Genomic DNA, 18,934 nt, shown 5'->3' on the forward strand with positions numbered 1-18,934 from the left:
CAATAAGTCAGAAGCTACTCAGATTTACAAACGTACCTTGTTAGTTTGCTCTTGATTAGAATGTTGCCATGCTTGGGTATACAAAGTTTTAGGAGTTAGGAGATAGACTTAGGAGATACTAAAATATATATTCTGTCAAAGTCTCTCTGGTAAATTTTGATTCTATTCACACCTTCTCAGTACAATCTTAATAGGTCTGCCTGATCATAGTCTTCAAAATGAAGAACTTTGCTTCTCTCGTGTATAACCTCGCCCTTTTTGCGACCCTCGCAACTGGTGCGAGCATTCCCAGATACTTCCAGCCGTCCGCCTTTACCAGGCGCCAGTTGAGTGCTGCACAGGTTCAAAAGGAGCTTGGTAGTGAGCTCTCAAACACCACTTCCATCTTTGGACCAGATGACGATCGCTTCACTGAGGCTACTACAAGGTGGAATATCTTTGCAGTACCTAAGATTCAAGTTGTCATTGAGCCTGGCGAGGAATCTGATATTTCAACTATCGTAAGTGTTACAAATATTATTGCACGAGTCCTATTAGCTAACAATGGCTCAAGGTCACATACTGTAATGAAAACAGTATCGACTTCCTGACTGTAAATCGTGCTCATGGCGATACCCAAAGTCTTGGTTCCTTCAACGGCGTTCAGATCAATATGAAGAATCTTAGGAACATTGACATTCAACCCAGCGGTAAATCTGCTTGGTTTCAAGGTGGCGTCTACGATGGTCAAGCCACAACTTACCTTTGGGACCGAGGATATGTTACTACCACTGGATCTTGCGATTGTGTGGGTATGATGTACGTTGTCCCTTTTATCATCCCTTATCATTAGGAGATAAATACTTACAAGCTTCAAATAAAAGGGGTCCAGGTCTTGGCGGCGGACACGGGAGACACGAGGGTACTCATGGCATGATTAGCGACAATATCCTTCAGCTCAATGTTGTTTTGGCTAATGGCAGTGCTATTCGTGTCAATTTCAATGAACACAGCGATCTCCTGTGGGCAATGAAGGGCGCGGGCCACAATTTTGGTATTGTTACAAGCTTTGAGATGAATATCTTCCCCCGAGGCCCGGACACATGGCACTATCATAATTACATCTGGAAAGGCGAAAAGCTTGAAGAAATCTTCAAAGCTCTCAACATTTTCCACGGTAACGGCACTACACCCGTCAACATGGCTTTCAACTTCGGAAACTTCCAAATGAACACGACAATAACCGATACGGAACCGGTTATCTTCTGGACTTTTGCCTATCGTGGATCCGCGGAAGAAGCCGAGAAGCACTTGACTCTATTCAACGCTATCGAAGCGGTTTATGAAGAATACGACGATGTGTCATATCCAAGGATCTCTGTTGCCCAAGGCACGGATGAGGACAGTTCCCTCTGCCAGGAAAATCAAATTAGAATCGCTGCTACTGCAGGCCTTGAAGTGTATAACGTAACGGCTGAACGTCTTATATATGATGGCTTCAAAAACCGTGTCGCTAGCAATCCTGTACTCGTCGCAGGAGGAAATATTCTTCACGAAGGATATTCCACCGAAGCTGTTACAGCTCAGAACTCCGACGACTCCGCCTATCCTTTCCGTGCTGACCATCACCTAATGCTTTTCCAAACAGTCGTCCCTCAAAATAACCCAAGCGTAGAAAAAGCTGCTTGGGAATGGGCAATAGAGGTCAGAGACCAATGGAACGAAGGTCAGCCAGGACGGGCTCCCAATGCTTATGTCAACTATGCCAACGGTTTCGAGCCCGTAGAGCAGATGTACGGTCACGAAGCATGGCGTCTAGAGAGGCTTCGCAACCTTAAGGCAAAATACGACCCTTCGAATCGCTTCCGCTTCTATAACCCAATCATCTGAGACAGGGCAATTGAAACTTAATTGGATTTATCTATTTAAGTAATTAGTACTAAGCAATTTATTAGAGTAGAATAGAATATAGCTCCCGCTTTATATATTAGGTGCATAATCTACACAATTTCTCAAGGCCTCTTACACTCCTTCAAAAGTCCTTGAGTTATCCCACAGAACCGAATCTGATAATGAAATATCAAGCACTTACATTATTAACCATATTTTGTGTAAATAAAATCCAATGTATTTGATATCATGCTTCATTAAATATGATTCACGGCGTATGCTACCACAATGAAGCTCCATGCTTGGTATGTTATCTCTAATACCTAATAGGATACAATCAGTACTCATAGTTGTCAAAGACAGGTCCTTCAATTTCAACGTTCTTAAAAGCCTTGTCTCGAAACTAAGACCTTTAGTACCTAGCCGCGCATGATAGGCGCGTCGATCCCACACTTTATGATATTAAGGATTCTAGAATCTTGGAAAGCAAGTAGTGTATATGAAGTAGCGCACCAGGGGTTAATTTCAGAACAGTGAAACGTATATATCTATTGGTTCCAGGCTAGCCATCCGGAATTCTTAGGCATATGGGTAAGACCTGCAATAGTGAAATGGGTTTACCCCCACGAACAATCACCTCCATACCTAGGATGAAAGTCTCCCGCATCTAGTTGGTTGGAGAGACTCCATTATTCATAGATCGACTCTGAATCGGAGTGAAGTGGTTGGTTATTGAAAGTTGTGGCAGAGATCTAACCTCCTATCTGAGACATTTGAATCCAATAAGATGTTATTAAAATGAAAAAAATTAGCTTAAGTAACCCCCTAAACCCTCGGACTACCCTCAAAATCTTCAAATACCATGACTAGCGCGGCGGGGCTCGGGAGTAGCGTTGCCGATTTATCAATACGACATTAGATGCCTTGGTAGACTTAGACGAATGAGGTTTATGTCGGTAGTCGGATCAAGGTAGCAGGGTTTTGGATGCAGGCGCCCTTTCATTACCGGGAATGGTTTGTACTACCCCCGTATCAGATCTCGGATCGATGAACACACCTATGACATAGTACCTCAGATCCGTGCTCAGGTAGACATGTGGGGGGGATCGTAGTCGATAGCATGTCAGAGTTGTACAATTCTACTGCAGCACAAGTGATGATTACAGGGCGCCATGCGGCGCATGTCGATTACCGTTTCCCGGATTAATCCTTGAGCAGATTAGACTGATCATAAACGTACCTAAGTAGGCACCATCAAGCAATTTAGGCATAGACCTCATGTGTAGTTCCTACTTAAGAAATGGCGTAAGGGGATGCGAGCTGACTACTACACAATGCCAATGATGAATGGTTTTCCGACGCGTAGGTTATGTTATGGCACTCTATCAGCTCTCAGTGAGGCTCTCTAATCTTGATAGGCATCACGGCATGTGCTCCGGGTGGCGTAAATAGGTAAGTATTGTTTATGGCCTTGGCGAAGCATAACTCCCTACTTTAATTCCAGATTCTTCTCTCATCAACTAGTGCTGTTGATCGACAATCTAGCGCATTTCTTATGAGATTCTTGTGAATGGAGATCTAATAGCCACCTGTGAGATAGAGCTATGAAATAAGCTTACTATTCTCATCCTCAAAGGTCGCTTCGAGCTTGTTCGAGACACCGAGGTCTTGTGAAGCAATCAAAGCGTCATGTATGGACGGGCTGAGCCACGCCAACAGCCCGGCTATGCCTGTGAAGGTATGTTCTAACGTCTCAGCCCCTGGCAGCACAAATAGGATTTTGGCGTTGTTCGTCGATTAGAAAGAATAATGATCTGGAGTCGATGGTCGGGGTTCTACGACGATGTTTTATTAAAGATCAATACTAACTGGATGGTCTCGAAAAGAATGCCGTAAGAAAAAGCTTCGATGTGACAGGCAACGTCCACAATGTGGTGCATGCGCCAATGCCCAAATCCCGTGCGAAGTCAACGACCGTCGCGTACCTCGCGGTCCTAAAAAGGGAAGCATAGGAGCACTTCGTAGTCGCATAGGTATGCCATACTCGACATAAACTAAATACCTTGCCAATGCTAAATTTCGAGGTAGTTGCACTAGAACGCCGTCTCTCTACATCGCAAGCCGATGATAACGACACGACGAATGGCCACGATCTTGGTTTGGCAGCAGACTCTCCATCAAAGGAGGGCATTTCGACACAATTTCCCTGTATGTTCCTTGAGCTTACATTTTACTTTTCTTCCATTCTCTATATCGGATGGGGTCTTATATCCGACATATCCGAGACATATTCAGCAACCGCGTCTTGGTTTTGAGCGAAAGTAGTAACTCTTTTGGTAGTAGTACCTGAATGGGAACAAGAACAACCTCTCAGTGGCTCGATTCCCCTAGCATGGGGACCACCGGGGACTGCACCTCACTCACCGTTGCTATTCTCTGAGCTCCCAGTCATGCCCACCATAGCAGCATCATATCCATCGCCGAAGCAGAGCCCGGTTTCTGTTGGCGATGTTTTCATACCAGACCTCACTAAAGCAGATTTGTAGGTTCTCTGCCCCCTAAAGTAATCTGACCCAGGTAGCTTACTCTACTTGAAGAATACAGCTTTACTTTGACCGTGTTCATCCAATTGCCCCCATCTTTAACAAGTCGAAAACTTTCGGATGGATAAACGATGCGAATACCATAAGTGAGCCTCAACAATGTCTACAGTATGCCATGTTGACATCCGCTACGGCCTTCTCAAGCCAATTTAGCGGTCTCCAAGACGCCATCTACGCTAAGACTCGATTCATGCTCGATCAGCTGGACCTAAACGGTAGTGACTCTCCAATTTGCCATATCGAGCACCTGCAGGCGTGGATTCTTATCACATTCTATGAATTTGCTAAGACCAATTACCGACGAGGGTGGCTTAGCGCCGGCCGAGTCTTCCGACTAGTCCAATTTCTAAAGCTCTACGAGCTAGATAGTCCCAGAGTCTTAGGAACAGAGTGTGATGATAATGTGATTACGCTAGAGGAAAAGAGGCGCACATTCTGGGTCGCCTATTGCCTTGACCGGTTCATTAGCGTCAGCGAGGGTTCTCCTATGACGCTGAACGAGGAAGTAGTGAGTTCCAATGTATTCCTTGCAGCAGTTCGGTGGAATCTAGGAGACACTCGTGAAAAAGAAACTTATTCTCGATTTTGATAGGTATTTACACGTCTTCCGTGCCCGGATGAGGATTTCCAAAGAGGAATTGTACAACAAGAACCCTTCTTAGCAGAAACCATGACGTCTGCCGACATGAGACCATATGCTCCATTAGCAGAATGTGTAATCCTCGTCACCATCTGCAGCCGGGCCCTCTCCCACAAACAGATCTACACAATAGAAACTTTGTATAGCAACATTCCGCTCGATTTTACTTCCAGACACGACTGGTTAGACAGCATACTTACACGACGGCTTAACAATCTGCAAGTCAACTACCCCTCGTTAACTGTGGCTGAGAACCCGATGATTATTTACTCGTACATGATCGCGTATTCGGCTATCATGTACCTGTGCCGTATCATAGAGACGCTGTCCATAAGCGATCATAGCCAATCTCTTGTGTGGGAATATCAAGATCGAGGGCTCTGGGCAGCTCAGGAAATATCCCGAATGGCGAAGGAACATGAGTATCTTGGCTACTTTAGGGCACATACGTTTATGCCTCTGACCATATATCTAAGTGTGGTGAGGCTTCGGACACATCTGGAGATCCGAAAAGGAGATCTAGAAAAAAATGAGATAGAGAGTGTGGAGAAGTCACTCCATAGTTCCATCGAGACGTTGCAGAAGTTGCAGTCGGTAAATAACCTCTCGAGTTATTATTTGCAACTTCTGTAGGGGCTTTTAATAATTCCTAGCTGCGCTAGGTTATGGGAAAAGGTACAGATTGGAGCGAGGGTTATATATCCCTCTTCCTCCTTACATCTGAAATAGTGGGCACCATTATTTTAGTATGATTACGTTAGGAAGCATTCAACAATGCTGTCCGAACCATTAGGCATAGTATAGTCCGCAATATTTACGTTAAAAATATAGAAGCCGTATCAGGTTACTAAGTGTAAGGGGAGGAGCTTTGGCTATATGTCTTATGTGAGAAACAAGTTGCGCCAGTACGATTCCATATTCGAGCTTTTAACTATGAATAGGATGATAGCAATCTTTTACTTCCTAGAGCTCAAGTACTAGTTGTAATACTGCTAAAGAGGCAGTTTCAATATTACGAGATTAAGTAGATGTTACAATATTCGATAAACAGGTACTAATAACAAAGTACATCTAGAAATCCCCTGTTTAGTAGTTGCCTTTAGACTTTAGATTAGTATTTCCCTATCTATCTAGTCAAAATAGTGGTATATCTTCTGACCGCTCAAGAATTCCGTAGAATAATATCTACATTGACCATATATAAAATCAAATCTAGAGAATAAGCCTGTTAGTACGGCCATATCCAACATTTCCACAATGGGTTAACACATAAGAGACCATATCGAAAGCTTCTTAGCATCGGGTACGATCTCCGACCAATAACAAAACATAATTAAAACCAAGTTATTATTAAGTGATATAAGACGGCAAGAAGTATATATGAAGCGGATAAGATACCTCCGAGGAAATCCGGACATGTGCAAGTAGCCCATTGATATAATAGTAGATCTATTAAGTACGAAGACCGGCCTACCGGTGCTTGATGCAGTCGGCCGTACGGATAGGACAAAGTGGCATGAACTCCCGCTATCTAGGAAGCGCGCATACTTAGCTCTTATATGCGAATCTAGCATTAAATATTCCAGATACCGGTTGTACGAAGCAACGATCCGTCCCGGCGATGCTTGATCATACCTCACGCCCAGATCGTGTGCTACACAATACTAGGTAAGTACCTACCAGAAATCGGACAAATAGGAGTGTCTTATTTTCAAGTACAGGATCATCATTAGTTTCACAATTCAGCAGCCACAGTACTTTAATTGGATATTAAAATTTGAATAGTTCAAGTTATACGAACTTAACAAGCCACTTTTGGTAGCTTAAGCACGTGGCAACCTGATAGTTCCAGAAAGGGGTATATACTGTTCCCAATAAGAAACGCCGCGTCGTTCGTTAAGATCTCATATACTCGGGTACAAATATCCTTTGACCTACCTAAGAGGTAGATATATAATACTATGGAGGGACGTCGTACTTTGGTATGGATAGACCTTATATCTTGATAGTACTATGAAACCTTCAGCACCTCTAAAATCATGGTAATAAATGCTTCTAACCTTCTCTTAACTATAGGCGGTGATCTCCGTCTTACTTCAACGGAAGCGGAAAACGCCTTATTCTCCGCATGCACATATTCCGGTAGATTTTACCTACGCACTAGTTGGATCGATCCAGTGTGAACCCGACTTGGCACTCTACGGAACGTATGCTAGCGTTATGCAAATATTTCGGTGGCGGCCTATCAAAGCTACAGGCATTGGGGCTCAATGACATGCGTCTCGGATCATACCGAACGTGTCTGCAAGCCTTATTGATATTGAGCCAAGAACTGCCTTTCAGTGGAAGATTCCAGCCACGGCCATGATCGTAGCGCATCTTACATTATATTGATGATCGGCCCGTGCCACCTCCATCTAGGTTTGTCAAAGCTGCTGAGTACAGGAGATCCTTCACCGTCTACGAGCTCACGGACACTGTCCATTGGAATCGGATATGCACCCTGAATAGCCTTCTTAGATCCAATGCAGGCGGCCCTGAGGGAACGTCGTTCTCCTAGTATGTTAATAGGACTAACAGAGAGGAGCCTAATCAGCGAAAAGAACCAGGCGGATCTGTAACTTATCAACACCAATGCCATATCAAGCACTGTAAGATATTACTGCCTACGTCAAGTGACGCTATGGGTTACAGTCAGGCGCTGTAGGCCCCCGAATACTTGATGCTCATTCCAAGCTGTACGATTACTCACGCAACAACTATGAGATGGACTAATTACTAAAATATTCAATACAGAGAGCTAGTTACTGTGTCAGTATCCTAACAAACCTAGCTAACTAAAAACAATCATTTCATTCGAGAGACTCTCAAAGTAGATATAGAAGTACTATTAGGGTCGATTCTACTTATACTTCAGGAGATGGATTCTTAAGATCTCTGCCAGCTTTTAGATTCACGGGAAAAGTATTACAATGATGTAAATAAATATATAACTTATTAAAACTTACCTAGGCATGGCCACATCTAGTGATAGAATACCAGATACCTACCTTATATTAGGTAGTTTCTTCAATGTCCTTTGTCAATGGGAATGTTACGAGTATAGCTATAGGGGAAATGCTTAAGAACCCAATTTTTACCCAAGTATCTACTACAATAATACATTTCTAGCTGGGGATATTACCTAAACCTGAATACCATAAATCTATTAGATTCCTAATGTATGGTCAGATCTATATAACACCGGTTAACTTATATTTGCCTCCCGGAACCTACCATGGTATGATCGTGAGAGTCGGTGTTACGCGAACTATTAAGGCACATAATTCCATAATGTAACTGCGAATACTTAACATTGACGGAAATTTGAACTATTTGAGCTTCACTCTGCCTGGTAACTTCCGTACCATACATATTTCCGTTCCGTGATATCATAACTTAGCATAACCTCCAGTTCTCACCAGATATTCGTATCTGGAGTAACATCAGGCCAGTCCCTCATAGTTAATACCCATTTATATTACCTGCATATAGCACCTAAGTAGATCACTGATCACCCGACGTCACAATGAGGTATTCTTCCCTCGTAGCTATGCGATCGCAATTTGATGCTGTTGCTGATATACGAAGTTATCACAATCTCTGGTAACTCCGAACTTTTCCCATTTTATCAGCTGTCACATATAGGGCGTAATTGCTAGTTGGCAATTCCGGCGTCGTTTTTGCGATAGATGCTATTATGTTAGGTCCCTGGTCATATTCCTAAATTCTCGGCAACGCTCAATCAAGTATCCCAATTCGAAGCATTCGAATCTCAGTAATGCCGCCTCAATGTAACCTTGGAGTGGCAAATATCACCTACCTTCTAATTCGTGTAGATGAATGAATAATCCGCCAATGCTCTTATGGACATATTAAACAAGTTCAGTACCTAATTTTTTCCCCGACACAGGCATGACTCCTATTGTTAGGATGTCAATCCCCTAGAGCCTAGGCTTTAGTAGCCTAATGAGCCATAACCCCCTTTTCTTAGTAAGTTTCAATTCCTCCAAAGTGTCTACACATTGGTCGAAAGCTTAAGATTACCTAAATTTCATAATTACTAAATGATTAATACAAATAAAGTTATCCCTAAATTTATCCCCTTGGCTGGCGTAAGACAGCAACTCCACAACTTTCAGTATCAATACATATGGATTGGCTAGAAAAGAAAAAAACGCTCGTGCGGCACTAAATCGACCAATAATATTTATAGGTTGCGGTTTTAAAGACTAGTAATCATGAAACCTGTCCGATATATATATAATATGTAATAGAATAAAACCTGTTACCAAATAACTTTTTAGTGGTGTAGCGGTATGTCGACAAAACCTTTTCCTATTATGTTAAAGAATAACGTTAAGCCTTATGTACTAATACTGAAAGTTATGGAGTTGCTGTCTTATGCCAGCCAAGGGGATAGGTACTGTGGGAAGGTGCGATGCTTAAACGCATATATAAGATTTCCACTACTTAAAAGTGGAATGTTAGAATCTTTCACAATACAACCTCCTATTCCATCAATATTTCTCAGTACCTAGTTTCTAATTAAACAATTCTTATTAACTTTGTCGAGCTGGATAGCCCAATTCACCAGCTATGAGGAATTTTACTTTGCTCATTTCATTTTAGGTACCTCTTAGATGGCAAAGCATTATTTGGCATGATGATCAAATTAATTTTGCTTTGGCCGTATTTGTCTAGCCCTTAGAGGACTCTGATATGAAAGGCTTCTTAGTACAGCTCAATATCTGATTTTCCGACTTCCGACCATAAAGAGCCCAGCACGGCTGACAATCTTGTAGGGAGATATTTATAGGTCTGAAAGATGCGACATAGGAATCAAGTGACTATGCATTCTCTGCATCTCTAATTTGCGGTTATTGCCGTAACAGAGTAGCACAGACACGTAGAACCCCCTCACCTCCTACCTCTACCAACCCTCATTCAATCTGACAAGAGCCTGACATTTGGATGATTTTATACCAAGTTGAAAGATACTATTACAAAGCTGCGTGGTCTTTCTATTGTGAATATCAAGAGAGTTCGCGTTAGTTGGCGATAATATCAAAATATTCACTTCTCTAGGCTCAATAGAAAAGAAATAGAAAAGGTAATAATGGAGGCCCTAGCGGTTATAGGGCTGGTATCTAACGTACTCCAGCTCATCGAATGTGGGTACAAAGTCATTTGGATGGCGAAGGAGTTACACGAATCTCGCCAGGATTCAATCCAATCTAATAACAATACTGCTTTTGTGGCACAGGAAATGCGAGAACTGAGCACAAGAGTTATGAAAGACTTACCATCATCCAATCTAACTGAGGACGAAAAGGCTCTATGCAGGCTTGCACAACAGTGTAGCGACCTTTCTAATAGGCTCTTGGTGCTACTCGAAAACCTGAAAGTCAAGAAACCGGGAAGAAATCTCGACATTATAACCACAGTTCTGAGGAATATATGGAAGAATAACGAGCGGAATGAACTCCAAGCAAACCTTGATGACTATAGGAGACAGTTACAGATTCAAATAAGCATTATGTCTCGGTGAGCCTGCTAGTTATAAATTCTATATGGATCCGATCCTAACCCTAATATAGCTCAGGCCTAGCACAAAAGCTTGAACATATATTGAATACCACGTCTATGTCTCAAACGGAAATGCTACACTTGAGAGATCACGTACAAAAGCTTCAACACCAAGTCATGGCCAACTCGGACAGTACAATAGCATTTTCCCGAAAGCTTCAGGAAGTTATAGAGATACCATTCAAGCAGGCCGCCATCTTACACAGCCTCCGATATCCGAGAATGCATGACCGATTTGAGAATGTAGACCCAGCGCATCAAAACACTTTTCAATGGCTTCTTGAGGGTCCAGGAACCCCTTCCAAAGAAGAGCAGCGAGAGTCTACAGTAGAAGGTAACCACAATACAGCTGGTACCAATCTGACTACTACGTATAATCAAGAAAAACACAAACAGTATAGAGAATTTTCTACGTGGCTACGAGGGGGGCTTGACCGCCTTCACGTCGATATACCTGGCCATGGCATGACCTCTGACGAACCATACAAGGAAAACATATTCTATATCACAGGAAAACCAGGTGCCGGGAAGTCAACTTTGATGAAGTTCTTATGCCAAAGTGAGATCACACACAAACACCTGAAAGCCTGGGCAGGTGAAAAACATCTCATTTTCGCCAAGGCCTTTTTCTGGAGGTTGGGTGATGATGAACAGAAGAACCTAGCAGGACTCGCAACTTGCTTACTTCACCAAATACTGAAAGCAGCACCAGGGCTAATTCCAGTCGCATTCCCATCACAGTGGGAGTCAGGTTATGAGAACGAAACCCCCTTCGATCCTAGCGGCACGCAGGCATTCGAACTTTTACTCCGGAGTGGCCGGGCTTTCGAGAATCATAAAATGGTATTCTTTATAGACGGGTTGGACGAGTTCAGTGGCCGTCCCATTACGTTGATACAAGAGATTATTCGTTGGACAACAATTAATCCTACATGTCTCAAAATATGTGTGGCTAGTCGTCCGTGGAATGAATTTGAGATTGGATTTAAGGACTATCGGAGCTTTCGAATCCATCAGTGGACGCGAGAGGACATCAAGATCTTTGTTGAAGGCAGATTTGAAGAACTCTCAGAAATCTCTCCTTTAGTCAGCAAGCATGATCTCAACTCACTAGCTGATATAATCGTTGACAGAGCCGAAGGAGTTTTCCTCTGGGTTCGAGTGGTCCTAGCAGCTATCGAACAAGGAGTACTTAATGGCGATGACCTCCGAAACCTTGAACATAAGGTAGCTGCCTTCCCAACAGAGTTAAATGATCTGTATCAGCATCTCTTCGATTCAATCCCCGTCTATGACCGTCAAAAGGCATGCGAGCTTCTAAGCCTTACCTATTACAATCGTGGACCATACCCTACACCTATACTTCAATATAAGTTTCTAAATGACCTATCGATTGACCCAGATTTTGCAATCAAGTTACCCGTACAACCGTTACCAAATGCGGAACTGCGAAGACTTGCAGATATTGCGAGGCGCCAGGTCAATGGGTTATGTAAAGGTTTCCTTGAAGTAACCTCCATTCGAAATAATGTGTATAAAGACATGGAGGGTGTAAGATTCATGCATATGACCGTGGTGGAATTTCTTTCCAAACATACAAATCTCATCAAATCTCATCTCAGCGGAATCGACATGACAGATCGAATATGTCAGTCATTTCTCGCTTTTATAAAGTCGATACGCATCGATGAATTTTACGTTCAAAACCTCCAGAATCAAACCCCTCGCGAATTTGTATTTCAGATCTCACAAATAATGGAGATTTTCAAAAATGATGGCCTTAATTTCCACGATACGGAATACAGTCCAAAGTCGAAGAGTCGATTCCTTGGGTTTCTAGATAATGTTGAACAAATCGCAATCCAAGAGCTCCAAAAGGGAATGGGAAGTAAGTGCAAAATACAATTGACTAACCTGATTGTCACCGCAGACAGCTCCTACAGGGGTCACATGCATACTCTAAAGTTACCATCAGCTGAACTCATTACTATGCTAGCCGCGCAACACCTGTTATTCGAGTATTTTGAAGATGGCCGATGCGAGCTTCGAACCCAGACCGATCCAGATTTTAGGAAGCTAATAGCACATGCTGTCTTATCCGGGGTGTCTAGGCGGCTACACAATCCGAAAGTGTTCCAAATGTTTGAGATGATTTTTAAGGCTGGGATCTCTCCTAACACTCCTCTGTATAAAGAAATATACTCGACTAAAACCAACGGTTGTGGCAATCCATGGGCTTGGTTGTTGAGACGACTAGTATTTACGGACTCGCAAGCAGCATGTATATACCAGGGCAAAAACAAACATGGGGGGCGGTTGCACTACCAACTCATCGAACTATTTATCCGGTACGGCGCCAATGAAGATTTTACTTTGACTTTTGGTCCTTGCTACGAAGGAATTGGCTCCAACCGACTTCTTGTGAGAGTCCACGCTGGCGATTCCAATTGTCAACGTACAACGCTTGACCTCGAAATGTTCTACGACATATATGTCGACTATCAACTAGACATTGTTAGCTTTGCAAGGGAAAGAGGTGGGGTCCTCACCCTGAGGGATTTATTTGCTTACTGGTTTCCGCAAGACTATGGTCACCTATACGCCTTACTCGACAAGAAATGCCCAACCTTAATCGAAACAGAAGATAGGATTGAATCTTGTGATTCACCTTCGCTCGGAATACCTGTGGTATTCCCAGAAGAACATCGATGCTTTGAACTAAACGAGTACGGGCAGATGAACGATTTGTTCAATCCGCGAAAGGTACCAGATGGATATAGGCAATGTCTTTCACATTCCGAGAAGTGTTTCAGGGACTTCGAAGCGAAGATTGAAAGCAGGGGATTGGGACATTTCTATAAAGTACAACATGGACGTACACATATTAACCTGGATTGAACCTACAAGAAGCCAGTCAAGATTATGTTCGTCTCTTCCACAAAGGACTTAGTCCTAGTTTGTTCGAAAATTTCAAGGCTGAGTGGAGTCCTCGGGAAAGATATAGTACATTGGTATCTATATTAGCTTATTCAAGGTGGAGAGGTAATGGGCGGGAAGACGACATCATGGCTTAGGCTGTCTCTCATAGTCGTTGAGCTATAATATCCACTAATTAAACTAGGTACCTACTAACAATTAGGTAATTTGGACATTAATAAGGACCACAGGCGAGTGCTTGGCATATTAAACATCATTGTATGTAAAGAGTCTGATAATTGACTTATGAATGGTTCGGGCATGTGTAAATATATACGCCTAAGATATCCCGGGTACCACCAGAATGATATGCAACACATATTAGACCCCTAATGTCTTTCATAATGCTAAGACCAAGACCTTTAAGTCTCCCTTGAGAATTGATAATATGCTGGTAAACCCCCAATTATCCCTAACCTTGCAGATTGTAATCCATCCGCAACCAGTCTATTATCTAAGATGTAACAACCTATCCCTATCCCGAGTCATTAAAGATCGTAAGGTCTATCCACCCTAAGAAGAAATAGTACCTCCTAATATCGATTGACGAGATCTAGGGAGATGTTTAAAGAGCCAAAGCCGCGAAAGCAGCAACTCCAACTAATCCCATTCCAATTTCAGGTCTAACACCGGCGTCGGGAGTCGAGGTAGGACCAATAGCTGAGGTAATAATGTTCGATGCCGACGCGACGGCAGAGGGGTCCGGGTTTGATGTTGCAGCATTGCAGATCTCGGGAGCTAGAGTGGAAAGCTCTAGTACGGTGTTAGTTGAGCTATGCTCGGACCTATTCACTTATAGAAGTCCACTTACTGCTGATATCATCTTGAGAGCATTTGGCCGAGAGACCAATACAACCACTGATGCTACTAATGAAGGACTGACGCTTATCTTCACTGCAAAGGCATGTGAAATCTGTCGACGCGCATCCAGCGGACTCGGAAGAACTGCCTAGACAGCTTGCAGCGCATGGCGGTAATTGTGATACTAGATCCGGAAGCGTAGAGTTCTGAGCCGCAGCGAAGGCGACGAAGATGGATAGGGAGAAGGTGGAGAATTGCATTGTTGCGGCGATAGGAATATCTTAATGGAGGTAGTTATAAGGTTCTAGTTGTGAGGTTGTGAAGTTGATTGAACCTTTCTTTTCAAAGTATCGAACTCCTTTTGGCCAGCCAAAAAAAAGGATAAACGGATCAGACGGAAATTCAAGCGGTAAATCGAAAGATGATTTTATTTTGTATATGCAATAGTTTGAGAAAGCGAGAGAATCAAAGAAACAGACTCAAACTATAAAAATCTAGATAAGTTAGATAAGTTGATAATACAAAAACAAGACGATAAAATGACGATAAACTATCCAAGGAAAAAAAAGACACGGAGACAGAGGCAAAGAGGTTTGGTTTAAAACGCATTGATCGCTAGGCTGTGCAGCGTTGAATTGTGCAGAGTTGATTACTGAGTTTGATACAGGAACACAAGGAAGACAGTGGGCTGTGTTAACTAGACCCATTGTTTTTAGCGGTCATTTAGTAAAGATTTACAGTGGTAAAAAAGATGAGTGGGTGAGAGCTTTTACAGGTGGAGTTTGAAACCCTCTTGGCGCTCGTATTGAAACTCTTCTAACTTTTGAAGGCTGTCGGATTTGGAGGAACCTGCCACAGCCTTAAAGCTGACGCTTAAAGCTGACGTCACATACGAACTACAAATTGCCAAGGCATGTGGGGTCAGGTATACTTCAATGTACTTATGTATATTCGGATAATTAATTCTTCCAGTTACCTATTCAATATCAAGCCTAAGTATCAAAGTATCAAAGTATTCTGTGGCTAATAAAGATGGCGGTGCAGAAGGGATCATAATCGAATTACCCGCGCGTCCCTCAAATGATGAAATTCCAACTGTAATCACCAAATCGCCTATCTCGCCGTATCATTCGTTCAGCCTCAATACCCTTGCAAGTTCGTGATGGAGGTTATCAAGAGCAAGTCAAGAGGAAGATGGCATTCTACTACTCGACACACATTCCCATCAACGTCTCCATAACTTATATGCAACATATCTGTTATGGAGGTAGTGTGTGTGGATGGTAGCCAACAAATTCTCTCGCTAGATCAGTGTTTCTACTAGTTAAGGAAAGCCGACTTCTATCCGCAACACTTAGAAGCCCGCGTGAGCAGTAACTACGTAGCACGTCATCCATCCCACCTATTCTCACATACCTTTCTACACATTGTCGCACAATGAATTGTCTCCAGTGTTAAATACTGTACCCCCAAGGGGTACGGCCCAGCCGATATGTCTTCTTCTAAATATTCGGCAATCTCGAAAACCGACTCGGCTGAACCAGTCGTCTCTACTTCGTCTAGCAGTTCGTTCGTCGACGATGATGATTTTTTGAGTTTTGAGTTATTAGACCTGAATGCCGTAGAGTCCACACTTCCTACACTCCCTCGGCTCTCAACCAATATGTCTTATCAACCGCTCTCTTCAGATGACCCGGAAGATCATAAATCCTACGGATCATTAGATGCAACACCTAGCCAAAGCCCCACGGCTTTACTAGGCGAGACGATTCGAATTGAGGATCCTGTGGTAGAAATAGAAAACCCCTTTTTAGACACGGAAACTACAGAGTATTGGCGACAAGTCTACGAGAATTGCCAATATGAATGCAGACACATCTTCAATCCAAAGCTGACCTGGTCGGCCAGAGAAGAAAGAGAATTAATTCGAAAGCTTGATTGGAAAGTCTGCTTATGGGCGGTACGAAGCCGTCCTATTACTACTTCTATAGGCGTGCTAACACCTCGGTCCGTTTCAGTGCATAATGTTCTTCGGCTTACAAGTAGACCGCGGTAATCTTTCACAAGCAGTCTCCGACAACATGTTAGATGACTTAGGTCTAGATACTAATGGTATGATTCAATTTAGAATTCATCACCCATACCTTTCTATCTCTGGCGAGCATCATGAATGTGTACTTCAGCCGAATTTCACAGAATGATCCAACTTTCCCCATCACAATATACTATCAATAAATATAATCATTTCACTAACAACACGTAGACTATAACTATGGGCATTCTATCTTCTTGGTATCTTTCTTGCTCGCCGAACTTCCTTCGCAGCTCGTATCAAAAGCCGTGGGCCCAGACCGCTGGATTCCGATGCAGATGGTTCTATGGTCATTCGTCGCCATTTCACAATGCGGTCTAACTGGTCGTGGTTCCTTTTTACTAACAAGAAGTTTACTCGGATTCCTTGAGGTAATATGCTCTCATTGAAATATTGTTTGGGCTGTCGATCTAATTTATCAAAAGGGAGGATTCATACCCGACCTGGTGTTATGGCTATCGTATTTCTATACATCACGTGAACTGCCAATAAGACTCAGTTACTTCTGGACATCATGTAAGCTTCGAGTTATTAGTACCCCTCTACTGAAAACTGATGTTGAGGTGTCACTAACTTAATGCATGCAGTATCAATCACGGGAATTGTTACCTCTTTGCTAGCCTTTGGGTTGCTACATCTCAGGGGCTTGCTAGGTTGGGAAGGTTGGCGATGGCTGTTTTTACTTGAAGGATGTATAACTTTATGTATAGGAATAGCGTCGTTCTTCATGATGCCCGCATCCGCAGTACAGACCAAAACGTGGTTCCGTCCGAAGGGTTGGTTCACGGATCGAGAAGAGGCGATTGTCGTGAACCGAGTGCTTCGCGATGACCCTTCGAAAGGGGACATGCATAATCGACAGGCATTAACGCCCAGGAGGTTATGGGAAGCTTTAAAAGACTACGACTTATGGCCCCTATACGCCATTGGTTTCTGCGCTTACGTACCGCAATCGCCCCCGAAGACCTATCTCACTCTTACACTTCGGTCGCTTGGATTCAGCACGTTCAACACTAACCTCCTAACTATCCCAGCGGTAAGATGAACAATCTTTTGACGCCCCTGGACAATCTTTGCTAACTTCGATAAGGACATAATGCATATTTTCAACCTCATTTTAGTCACCAGGCTGTCTGAATGGTTAAACGAACGATCATTGGTGGCTATTTTTCAACCTCTTTGGACCCTGCCCTGCATTTTTGCTTTAAGATTCTGGGGAGGGCTGATTGAAGATAAATGGGGTACATACGCAATTATGATGGTTCTTCTCTCCTATCCATATTGCCGTACGTATTCCCTACAAGGCTCTACATGGTGTTTACCACTAGCTAATGCCTTACTAGATGCAATATTGGTAGGTTGGTGTTCCAAGAATTCTAATAATGTCGGCACGCGTACGGTTTCGGCAGCTTTATATAACGTAAGTCTTACTTCCAATTCTACACATATGGCAAAGCTAATAATCTATCAGATGAGCGTCCAAGCCGGCAACGTATACGCTTCTTATATTTACCGCGACGATGACAAGCCTCGATACCGTCGTGGGAATTCGACTCTACTTATGATCAATTTAGTTTCCATTCTTGCTTTCTTGTTGACGAAGCTTTATTATGTCTGGCGAAACAAGCAAAAAGAGCGCGTATGGAACGCTTTAAGTGAAGAACAGCAAGTTGAATACAGGAAGACAACCAAGCTACAGGGTTCTAGAAGGCTTGATTTTAGATTCGCTCACTGATAAGAAGACACATTCGAGAGTCTGCACTAGCTTTGTCGAGGCACATGCAAATAACATTCGACAGCCTGAGATAGACAGCTTAGGTACTTAGGTACGCTTAAATATTATACCCCCTTAATCAACACCCTGTTGCAATCACATATAATTGTTGACATGGACACATACCTTGAGTAAGGTATGACACTCGTACTCAACATACATTGCTCATGGTTTCAGTCTCTAAGCAACTGGGTAGGTAAATACTTACGTACCTAAGTAGAGAACCAGACTGCATATTTTTTTCCGTATAAATCCTAATCTTGAACACTGCCTATTTAAATTGCTGAACCTTCAACTTGCAAGACTCACCATAGGTACTATTTGCAAACTACTCTCATCAACCAACAAATACAGTCTCGCTACAAGACTAACAGAACAATCTTGTTCTCAAGCCTTGGCCTATAACCTGAAACCCCTCGCATCGTTGAGAAACTACACAATCTCTGAGGATTCTTCTCCGAATCCTAGTAGCCCATCATGGATAACCTTCCGACGGAGATCGTGCACCACATCTGCTCGTATCTGGATCTCGATAGTGTTCGGCAATTCCG

General features: G+C 42.9%; 4 protein-coding genes across 4 annotated transcripts; 3 read left to right on the forward strand and 1 right to left on the reverse strand.

The window, feature by feature from the left end:
* Nucleotides 1-218: 218 nt before the first annotated feature.
* On the forward strand, nucleotides 219-1,869 carry GL218_08561 (6-hydroxy-D-nicotine oxidase; the record flags this gene model as incomplete). Its single annotated transcript, XM_033585365.1, has 3 exons — nucleotides 219-500; nucleotides 554-798; nucleotides 864-1,869. The coding sequence occupies 3 exons, from the start codon at nucleotides 219-221 to the stop codon at nucleotides 1,867-1,869; spliced, it is 1,533 nt and encodes a 510-aa protein (XP_033440526.1).
* A 2,450-nt stretch (nucleotides 1,870-4,319) lies between these two features.
* On the forward strand, nucleotides 4,320-5,061 carry GL218_08562 (fungal specific transcription factor domain protein; the record flags this gene model as incomplete). The annotated part of the gene is made up of 2 exons (XM_033585366.1): nucleotides 4,320-4,411; nucleotides 4,467-5,061. The coding sequence occupies 2 exons, from the start codon at nucleotides 4,320-4,322 to the stop codon at nucleotides 5,059-5,061; spliced, it is 687 nt and encodes a 228-aa protein (XP_033440525.1).
* Nucleotides 5,062-14,281: 9,220 nt separating this feature from the next.
* GL218_08563 (putative immunoreactive protein) lies at nucleotides 14,282-14,777 on the reverse strand (the record flags this gene model as incomplete). Its single annotated transcript, XM_033585367.1, has 2 exons — nucleotides 14,282-14,469; nucleotides 14,528-14,777. 2 exons carry the CDS (start codon nucleotides 14,775-14,777, stop codon nucleotides 14,282-14,284), a joined length of 438 nt encoding a protein of 145 aa, XP_033440524.1.
* A 1,403-nt stretch (nucleotides 14,778-16,180) lies between these two features.
* On the forward strand, nucleotides 16,181-18,344 carry GL218_08564 (uncharacterized protein; the record flags this gene model as incomplete). The annotated part of the gene is made up of 8 exons (XM_033585368.1): nucleotides 16,181-16,477; nucleotides 16,536-16,629; nucleotides 16,781-16,980; nucleotides 17,035-17,125; nucleotides 17,197-17,645; nucleotides 17,700-17,895; nucleotides 17,953-18,029; nucleotides 18,081-18,344. The coding sequence occupies 8 exons, from the start codon at nucleotides 16,181-16,183 to the stop codon at nucleotides 18,342-18,344; spliced, it is 1,668 nt and encodes a 555-aa protein (XP_033440554.1).
* Nucleotides 18,345-18,934: the final 590 nt, after the last annotated feature.

Source organism: Daldinia childiae (genome assembly GCF_008694065.1).
Source record: "Daldinia childiae strain JS-1345 chromosome Unknown Scaffold13, whole genome shotgun sequence".
Classification (NCBI taxonomy): domain Eukaryota; kingdom Fungi; phylum Ascomycota; class Sordariomycetes; order Xylariales; family Hypoxylaceae; genus Daldinia; species Daldinia childiae.